The sequence below is a fragment of the Rhododendron vialii genome, chromosome 11a (assembly GCF_030253575.1).
Source record: "Rhododendron vialii isolate Sample 1 chromosome 11a, ASM3025357v1".
Classification (NCBI taxonomy): Eukaryota; Viridiplantae; Streptophyta; class Magnoliopsida; order Ericales; family Ericaceae; genus Rhododendron; species Rhododendron vialii.
Genome location: NC_080567.1, coordinates 29,863,521 through 29,873,212, shown reverse-complemented (window position 1 = coordinate 29,873,212; position 9,692 = coordinate 29,863,521). Strand labels below are relative to the sequence as shown.

The window sequence follows — 9,692 nt, the reverse complement described above, 5'->3', positions numbered from 1 at the left end:
TTAAACATCAAGCAAAAATGTAATTCACGAGCAAAATTAGAGGTAATTTGAGAAGAGACGTAAACAAAAATAATCCTTTGGATTTGAAGGGACATTTTCGTAAAGCAAGTGATGTAGTGAACTACAATTAAGTCATGCAATGAATGAGTTTTGGTAGAAACAAAAAGGGTTTTAGCAGGAACAAAAATAATTTTGACATTATCAGCTCTGAAAAAAAATGAAACATTAAGTTCTTTAAACTGAATATTTGACAACATTTTTATTTACAATTCATTGTTTATGTTCTAAGATTTTTATAAACAATTATGCAATAAGTGTTTGGTAAAAAAAAAATCATCTTTTTGTTTACTTTAAAAGTTAACCATACTTAATCAAATTAGTTTGGCTTACCAAACATGTTCTATATTTGTTTTTTTTGAATTGAAAAAAATTATTTCCTCACAATTAATATTTTCGATTTTTATTTGTAGAGAAATTAAAAATAATCGTGTTGGGTGGTTGGTTTTTTTGCATATGGTACTACTCTGTGAAGTGTGAATGATTGATTACCTGATGCAGGAAATCAACAGTTTGTGCATCACAACCGTTAGATCCCTTTGAGTACTTCCTCCTCACAAGAATCTACAAGAGGAAAGCGTTTGTCGACCCAAGCTCCGTTAACCATACACAAAACCAACCGTCACCGCCGCAGTTTGCCGCCGCCATCATTGCCGAAGCACTCTGCTTGATCTCGTCGATGTCTTGTGCGCCAAGCAATGCCAGCATGCGCTCCAAAGTGGGGCCCCTCGATCTGGGGGCTACCATGCCTAGGGCAACATCGATGGATACTGGAGACAGCGCAAAGTTCTTGTTTGAGCAATTTTTTTTGACCTGATTGAGCAAAAGCTGCTTTGCCATCCCCACGGAGAAATCCATTCTCGATTTGGTGATTTTTGGGCTTGGGTTAGTAGGCACGTAATTTGGGACCAAAGGGAGGTCTTCGGTAGAAACCTTTTGTCGTTTCGGCCGCTGGATAGTATTTTCCGGCAACCCTTCTTTCTTTCCGTCCGACGCCATTAGTGATCGGAAAAGTAACTGGTTTTCCTTTTTCTTTTGCTTTTTGGAGAGAGTTGGAGTGTCCTCTGTGAGCTTTGTATATATGAGGCTTTTCCCTGGCCCCTAGAGCGAGGGTTTCATGTTTCCTAGGGTTTTCATGTTTTTTTTCCTTTTTTATTGGAAAAAAATATTAAACTATCGGAAAAAAATATTAAACTCAATAAGAGTACATCGAGGGACATGCCAACCGAACACGGGAATGCTGCAATGCAGGCTACGCTATAGCGGTACTGTAGGGCAATCGAAACTACGTTTTGGCTCTCTCTCTTTTTTCCCTAGTTTGATTTTGTAATTAAACATCCAACATCCAAACAACTAGTACAATGTGTTTTGTGTATCAAAAATGCTACTCACACAACAATCCAAATACATCGCCTCACATACATGTGGACCCCAGACACACTATTATATGTGGGCCCCACATGTATGTGTTCGTATAAAAAAAAACAAACGATTATTACTTTACATACAAAATATACTGTAATAAGTAAGTGATATTACGCTGAAATTGAAGCTGCTCTGTGTATCGCTGAAATTGAAGCTGCTATCACCAAGGAGAAAAATGTTCTTTCAAATGGAAGCTTTCTCAAATACTACAAGTTCCATCAAAGTTAAAAGTGAGAAACAAAAAGATTATGATCAGAAAATTGAAAAATGACCAAGGAAAATATTGAATACTATCCATGGTTCAGGCATTGCCAAATTATGACCTTATGGTCATAATTGAGGCATAAATGCAAATATATATATAAATGTATTTAAAATGTTCGATCCACGGCCGTAAGCCACACAAGTAATGAGGAGTCCGCTTGCGTTGGACTATTTTGTATATGTCTAAATTTAAGCATCTAGATTTAAATCCGTGCACACAAATATGTAAATCTAGGATTGCTCAAATTAAAAAGAGAAAGATGGCCTTTTGCCTGAGTTGCTCTAGAAGTGTTAACATGACCAAGATATATAATTTTCACGATGGTAGGGGTACTAATGTAGTACTCCTCAGCCTAGTTTTTTTTGTTTTTTTAACCAGACCATAGATGGTAGAATGTTAGTAGTAGATGTTAGAGAGTTGGTAATTACTCCTACAACGGAAGTCGAGTACCTCTTTCACGAGAAAACGAACTCAAGAACTCTCTTCTTTAGAAGAGAGAGTGAAAACCAATCACACCAACAGGTTATTCTTAAACCTCAGTCTCGTTTAGTGTAATTTTTCTAATTGAGCAATACTAAAAACAAAACTTTGAAAATTTTTTTGCATCCATAGCCGTTTGATATACGTGAGCTCAAATACATCGAAAGCTTCGTATACAATCATATCCGGAGTTTTGTTCTTGTACTTTTTATTTAAAAAATGATGATTTTGTCACTTTCTTTTTTGTTAACATAACTCCCTTACAATTATATTTTTACACCAAATGGCGTTAATAAGAAAAAGAGCGGTAAAATCAGCATCTTTTTGTTTACCCTAAATAATACTAGTACTATGCAATCCACTTCACGACCTAATTCCCGCGCTGGATTTCCCCCGCCACCAAACTCACTCTCTCCCCACCACCTCAACCAGACATGCCCCCGGCGGCGCTCACCCAATCCGCCACCAACCTCCTCCGCCACCACCACCGCCTCACCACCACGCGCACCTTCATCAACGCCAGGGTCAAATGGGTCCGAGACCCATACCTCGATACCGCCGTCGAAAAGGAGAAGAACCTCAGCCCACTCCTCTCCCTCAAATCCCTAATCCTCTCCCAACCCTCCAGGACCCTACCCGTCTCCGCCGCCGCCGTCCACAAGGACCGCCTCCGCCTCCCCACCGCTGCCGCGAAGTTCATCCGGAAATACCCCTCGGTTTTCAAAGGATTCCGGCCAATCAAGAAGCTGGCCCTGCCCCACGTCAAGATCACTCACCAAGCCCTAATTGTGCACAACGAGGAGGCCCGAGTGTTTGACTCGGCGGTGCGGCGGAAAGAGGCGGCGGAGAGACTCGCCAAGCTGTTGATGCTGGCCGGAACGAGGAGGGTTCCGTTGGATGTGGTGGATGGGTTTCAATTCGACCTGGGTTTGCCTCATAATTACGTTCTTACTTTTCTTTCGGAATTTCCTGAGTACTTTCAGGTATGGTATGCATTTTGAAGACTCATATGGCGTGTTTGGAACTGGGAAAACAAAGGAAAAGAAAAGAAAACTTTGAGAAAAATTTAGGGTGCGTTTCGGCTATATATTTTTGCTTCAGATGATGATAGTAGTCAAGATGATGATAGTAGTCAAGTTGTTTCTGCTAAATGGTATTTTAGTTATGTATGTGAGTGGAACGACTTGCTTAGAAATCCGAAAAAATATGTGCTTTAGCCCATATAGTTTAGTGGAATACAGCGCTTAAGAGCATCTCCGGCCTTGACCCATTTTAAGACTTAAATTTAAAAATGGGGCAAAAATCACAAAAATCTCTCTCCAATCTTTGACCCAAACCCTTCCCCATTTTGGGTTTTACCCATTTTTTTGCCCAAATCTGAGACAACTTTTGCCTTGATCCATTTCTCCAACGGCTAGTTGTTCGAGAGAGAGACAGAGGGAGATGTCTAAAATTTGGGTTTGATGGTTGGAGATGTGTCTACCCAAAATGGGTTTTTACCCAAAATTTAAAACAAATTTGAGGAAAAATATGGGTGAAGGCCGGAGATGCTCTAATTCTTTATTTTGTTAATTTCCTTCCCTACGATTCTCTCAAACCAAACAAGGGAAAATATTTTCCGTCCCTTTCTTTTCTCTTCGATTGTTTGGAGAGAATGAGGGGAGAAAATAGAAAGTTCCAGTTTTGTGTACAACAGATTTTTCCTCTCTTTTTCTTCCATTTTCTTTTCTCCCACTTTCCTCAAGTTCGAAACAGAATTTTTATTTTTATTTTTTAAAACTTAAATCGAGGGATTGTGTTTTGAATTTTCAACAAAAATGTGAGAGGGTTAGTTATTTAGGTGGCGTTAAACTAGAATGGAAAATGAGATAAGAGTTAGAAGAGGTGTATTTTGTGGGGATCTTTTTTCAGCTACAATCCTTGAGATGATTCATGTCACTCCTATGATTCTTGCCCATGTACAAGCTATCACATTTAAGTTGGAGCTATTCTCATGGAATATATGCCAAATCTTTTCATTGGAAATCCACTTATATTCAGATGTAGTCTAGTACGTTTGAAATGCATCGATGATTTCAAATTCGACCTGCGTTTGCCCCGTATTGAGATTCTCACCCTGCTTTCCTAATTCCACGTGTGTTTTCAGGTATGTGGTATGGACTGTAGGGACTCAAATGGTATTCAAATGCTAGGGCTAGAGTTGATTTCTTGGAGAGATGAACTTGCTGTCTCTGCAATGGAGAGAAGGGCAACGGGTGTGAATTCTGAGCGCAGAAGGGGTATGCGAATTGCATTTCCGATGGATTTACCAAGGGGATTTGACTTGGATAAGAGAGTGAAGAACTGGGTTGATGAATGGCAAAAGTTGCCTTACATTTCGCCCTACGAAAATGCATTTCATCTTGCTCCGGATGGCAATCAAGCAGAGAAGTGGACAGTGGCAGTTCTTCACGAATTGGTTCATCTTATGGTGTCGAAGAAGACGGAGAGAGAGAATTTGTATCGGCTGGGGGATTATCTGGGATTCGGGAAGAGGTTTAAGAAGGCTTTGGTGCACCATCCTGGAATATTTTATGTATCAAATAAAATTAGGACTCAGACTGTGGTTCTAAGGGAGGCTTACAGGAAGGACTTCTTGCTCGAGAAGCATCCATTGATGGGTATGCGCTACAGGTATATTCATCTCATGAACAAGATGGTGAGACGGCATAGACCAATTCGAGTTGGACAGAACAGGCGTAGAAAACAGATTGTTTGATCGATGGAGGAGGATTAAGTAAAAATAGTCCGACAACATGGCAGTGGAAGAAATGGAATTAAATTGAGCAGGCGGGGATTTACCGGATTAGGATGTGAACTTGGTCCATGGCAGAGCATCTAGATTCCGGAAGAAAAGACTTGGGGTGAAGTGGAATTGACAATTTTGGCCGAGAAAGCCGAAATGGAATCTCGGCCGAAATGGAAGACTTCCAACTGTCGATCAAAAAGGAGCTGTATTCAATGAGGAGGATGTACTCGAAGATGGCTCAATGTGTCTGAAGGACAGGATGGTTGCGCCATTTTCAACAAAACAAGACGGAGTTCAGTATATGATGTTGGTTATATTTGGGCTCTTGTGGCTGGGTAAATCTCCTTCAGTCTGTTCGGTGGTGAGTTCCTTAATTTATCTCAAATTCAATGAAGTTATCTATTAGAGCTTCTTCTGCTTTGATTGATGTGTTTTTGCTCTAAAAGAAATGTAGTGCAGCATTCTTTACAGTTGATTATACAGGAAGGAAAACAGGCTGATTCCAAGAATCAATAGTTTTACAATTGCAGTATTGACTATATTTTTATGTACCATCTAGTACCCGCGAGTTATCAGAAATACAGTTTCTGACATACTAACTTGAGAATGAGATATTTGATAACCGTTATTATGTCGAGTAAAAACTGGATAAAACTCTGGTTTAGAAAATAAGTATGTTTATTAACCAAACACTAAAAATATATGATTTGTTTGTCAGGAAAGGTTTTTCGCTTGTTTGGAAATAGTATGTTGGTACATTGAAGAGGTAGAAACCTCATTAACATCCTTTTGGTTAAAGGGCCACACGATACAAACATGCATGATTCAAAATATCATCGACTGTGAATTAGTAAATCGTAGTTTGTTTTCCTTAAAATGAAAAAGGATCCTACATGTCTGAAGATAAATTCTGGATGTCTTGACATTTTCCTGGTTAATTATAATGGCAAGGTTCTTCACTGGATTGAAGCTGGAAGTTAATTAAGTGTGGGGTGGAACATCTGACTAACATAACTTTCAAGTTTCTAACTGATGTGTGTGGCTTGCAGATTACGCAGAAAGAGGTTTGGTCTTTTCCCTCATGGGCCTCATCTGACAATCTGAAAGGACTATTAGGCATCCCTACTGAATGAAACCTGGGGACTGCCAATCGAATGAGCCTCCGATGATGCTTCGAGAGTCTTCTTGTTGCTGTTGGTCTCACAGGAACTGACTTCCAAACAAGTTGCCTCAAATAGAGCAATTCTAGGTACACATCCAACTTTATATCCGCTCTTCCATCCTCTCTTAGAACTGATGGTGGAGTGGATTGAGTTTGGGTTAACTTAAAGTTTTGACCTTTTTGTTCTTATTATCATATTCTGTAAACTTGTGAATAGTTTCGGGCGAAATTCCATCATAATCTGATAGGTCGAGAGTAATTGAAAGTGCTAGAAAAAAGAGATGCTAAATTTAAGTTAAAGTCAGAATATGGGCCAAAAGAAATCTCTCTCCCCTCCAACTTTAGTAGTTAGGGAGGATGATCCAGAGGATATCATCGTTACGCGGCCTAGGTAATAACGGTTTTCCTGCCATTTTGTGATTTTGTCAGGGGTGTGGAAAGTTAATTCAACCGGCCGAAGACAGTCTGGTCCAGTGAAACATAGCATTATGGTGGCTGTGAGAATTGGTTAGACAAAAGACTGAATGGTTTCTTTGATAACTCCGGTCCAGTGACTGGCCAATTCGGGGGCCAATCGCACCGTTGACATTATTCCAACTGCTTTTTCTTTTCTCAGGTTCCTTTATGGAAAACTGGGCTCGTTTTGACATCCCATTATTCTTGTTTTCCACAGACCATTTTCATATAAAACTTGCCTCATGAAGAACATTATATGTCGTATAAGACTTGATTGCGGAAGCACTCAAAAGTCAAAAATATGGACCAAAAGAGAAGAAACAATTTTCATGTACATTTTTTGTTTGGAGTATAGACTTCGTTTATTTCTATTGCGGCCCGTCGGTTGCAAGGAAACTACTGTATGAACTTGCCCATATTTGCGTAGCGAATGATTTCCGCGCCTACTTATACGCAAAAATGTTCATAGTTTTGATTTGTTATGCGAAGTTACAAAAACACTTGGATTTTGTTCATGTAATTTCATCGTCGATTTGGATCTGTTTGATTGTAGATCTCAACGAGTAATGTTTGGAGAAATAACATTACGTTTTAGATTTCCAAAATGTTTTAGCTTATCGGCTATTTTCGTCTCAATTATCGACTTCAAAAAAAAAAAAAAAAAAAGGATTTGGCCTAAAGACAGAACTTCCCCAACCTTATTTGTAGATGGCGTCAATGGCAGAAAAAGCTAGAGAGAGAATTCTTTTCCCTGAAAGCAAAAATTCCGTTTAAAAGATTAAACTGCCAGCACATAAAACATGGAATTAGTAGAATATTTAGACAAATAGCCAACACGCAATTGAAATTACGTAGTGATTGAAAAAGATAAGTTAAACAAGGACCATTTGATGACCTATAAACCATGAACTGGTCCTGCCTATCTACAAACACCCTTCTAACATCTCTAGCCACAACTTGCCTCCTCCTCCGCCGGGCCGCAGCAGACATTGGCTGCACCACCGCCGCTGCCTTTTTGTTTCCTAAAATGTCTCTTAGGGCAAGGCAAACCTCCTCCAAGCAAACATCCGTGTCCGATATTGCTCCCACCGCCACCACGGATAGTTTAACCTCTAACGATGAAAAGTCTTCTGAAACCCCAAAATCCCAACCACTACCACCCTCCCTCGCACAACGTGCTCTCTCCCAAGGCCTAACTGGTACCGCCCACTTGGCGAACCTCCTCCCGACCGGCTCCCTCCTGGCCTTCCAGCTCCTCACTCCAATCTTCACCAAAAACGGCTTTTGCGACTCTGCCACCCGGCCCCTCACCCTCCTCCTCCTCCTCCTTCTGGCCACCTCCTGCTTCCTCGCCTGCTTCACCGACAGCTTTAGAGCCTCGGATGGACAAGTCTACCACGGCTTCGCAACGCCCAAAGGGATGTGGGTTTTCGACCCGCAGGCAGCCTCCAATGCCTCGTCGGGTTCGGGGATTCCTGACCTGAGCAAATACAGGCTGGGCTTCATTGATGTTGTTCATGCAGTTCTGTCAGTTCTTGTGTTTGTTGCTGTGGCTCTGAGGGATAAGAATGTGCGGAGTTGCTTTTACCCAAGGCCTGGCCATGAGGCTCGGGAGGTTCTGGACATAGTTCCTATTGGGATTGGGGTTATTTGCAGCTTGTTGTTTGTCGTCTTTCCTACCAGAAGGCATGGTATTGGTTACCCTGTTACACCAGGCAAATAATTCCTGTGTTTGTTTCCCCCTGTTTTTTTTTTTGTTTTTGTTTTTGTTGTGAATTTATTGATAGAATAAGTTATTGTACAACAACGTGAGATTTTATTCAACATGTTTCGAGGACACGTTTCATCTCAAGAATGGTCTCATTATTTTAGTTTCTTGTTCACTGGTTTGGGATTGTGATGGAGTAATTAACAATATGAAGAGTACTTGGAATATTCCAGGGATTTAGTTAGGTATGACTTTGTTTTACACAAGCATGCACGTAAACCCAAATGCAGACATATGCAAGCAACTAGGGGTGAAAGTAAAAATTGGTAAACCGGGGCCGAAAACCGAAACCGGTGGTTTGGTTTGGTTTGGTTTCTAGAGGTAATAGATTTCATTTAGTTTGAGTTTTAGCCAAATCGAAAATTTTGGTTTGGTCCGATTTTAAACACTTCAATAGAAAATGAGAGGGCCGGAGAGGAAAATAAAAAAAATTATTACTTTGACTTTTGAAATGAACTAAACATTGTGGGAAAACAAAAAGGGGAATATTAGAAGAACAAAGTGGAACAGAGGGGGTAAATCAAATCAAATATGTAAAAAAATCAAGATAAGCACGAGAGAAAAGTGAAAAAATAAAAGAAAATAAAAAGCATCAAAATTTTTTGATTTTTAATGTTAAAAGGCTGTTTGGAAATACATTTTTGTATATAACATTCTATATATACATAATGATGATAAGAAAATTGATTTTAGCACTCCACATTTAGTCATTGACATTTTTTTTTTTTTTTTTGTCTTTTTCAATTTGAAATTACAATACCCTTTAAGGTGGATGAACACTAATGAGATAAAGGGTAATTCAGTAATTTCACATAAGATAAACACAAAAAGTGAAGTGGCAATCGCTAAATGTGAAGTGCCAAAATCACTTTCCAAGCGATAAATGCCTGTTAGTATATTCAATAACCGATTCGACCTTAACAATTACTATATGCATGACGATAGATGCATCATAATTCCTTAGCTTATGGTAATTAATTACTGTATTGGCTTAATTAAGCCCAATAGTCCGCTCGAATTAATATTAGGCCTTGCCAACCGTACGATTTCACGTTTTGTGGTACAGAAGATTAGTACCATTAAGGCAATTCTAACAGATTAGTGACGAGTCAGATTACTGACGTGGCAGAATCTTATTGGTTATAAACTTTTCACGCGGATTGCTAAAGTTGACATCTATACCGTCCATCGAGGCACTCAATCCAACGGAGGAGGAGCGGCAATTCTAAGTCAGATTATCGACGTGGCAGAATCTTATTAATTGGTTAGTATAAACTTTTCACGCGGATTG

The 9,692-nt window shown here is 39.7% G+C and overlaps 2 protein-coding genes across 3 annotated transcripts; both read left to right on the top strand.

The window, feature by feature from the left end:
• The first annotated feature begins 2,553 nt into the window (after window positions 1–2,553).
• LOC131306413 (protein WHAT'S THIS FACTOR 9, mitochondrial) lies at window positions 2,554–7,295 on the top strand. 2 transcript variants are annotated; one of them, XM_058332634.1, is made up of 4 exons: window positions 2,554–3,210; window positions 4,374–5,376; window positions 6,065–6,264; window positions 6,607–7,295. In XM_058332634.1, the coding sequence occupies exons 1-2, from the start codon at window positions 2,662–2,664 to the stop codon at window positions 4,983–4,985; spliced, it is 1,161 nt and encodes a 386-aa protein (XP_058188617.1). In that variant the 5' UTR covers window positions 2,554–2,661; the 3' UTR covers window positions 4,986–5,376; window positions 6,065–6,264; window positions 6,607–7,295. The 2 variants fall into 2 exon arrangements, with proteins under 2 accessions (XP_058188617.1, XP_058188616.1); XM_058332633.1 differs by having other exon boundaries at window positions 6,065–7,295.
• An 81-nt stretch (window positions 7,296–7,376) lies between these two features.
• On the top strand, window positions 7,377–8,485 carry LOC131306414 (protein DMP3-like). The gene has a single exon (XM_058332635.1). It carries the CDS (start codon window positions 7,538–7,540, stop codon window positions 8,354–8,356), a length of 819 nt encoding a protein of 272 aa, XP_058188618.1. The 5' UTR covers window positions 7,377–7,537; the 3' UTR covers window positions 8,357–8,485.
• The last annotated feature ends 1,207 nt before the right edge of the window (window positions 8,486–9,692 follow it).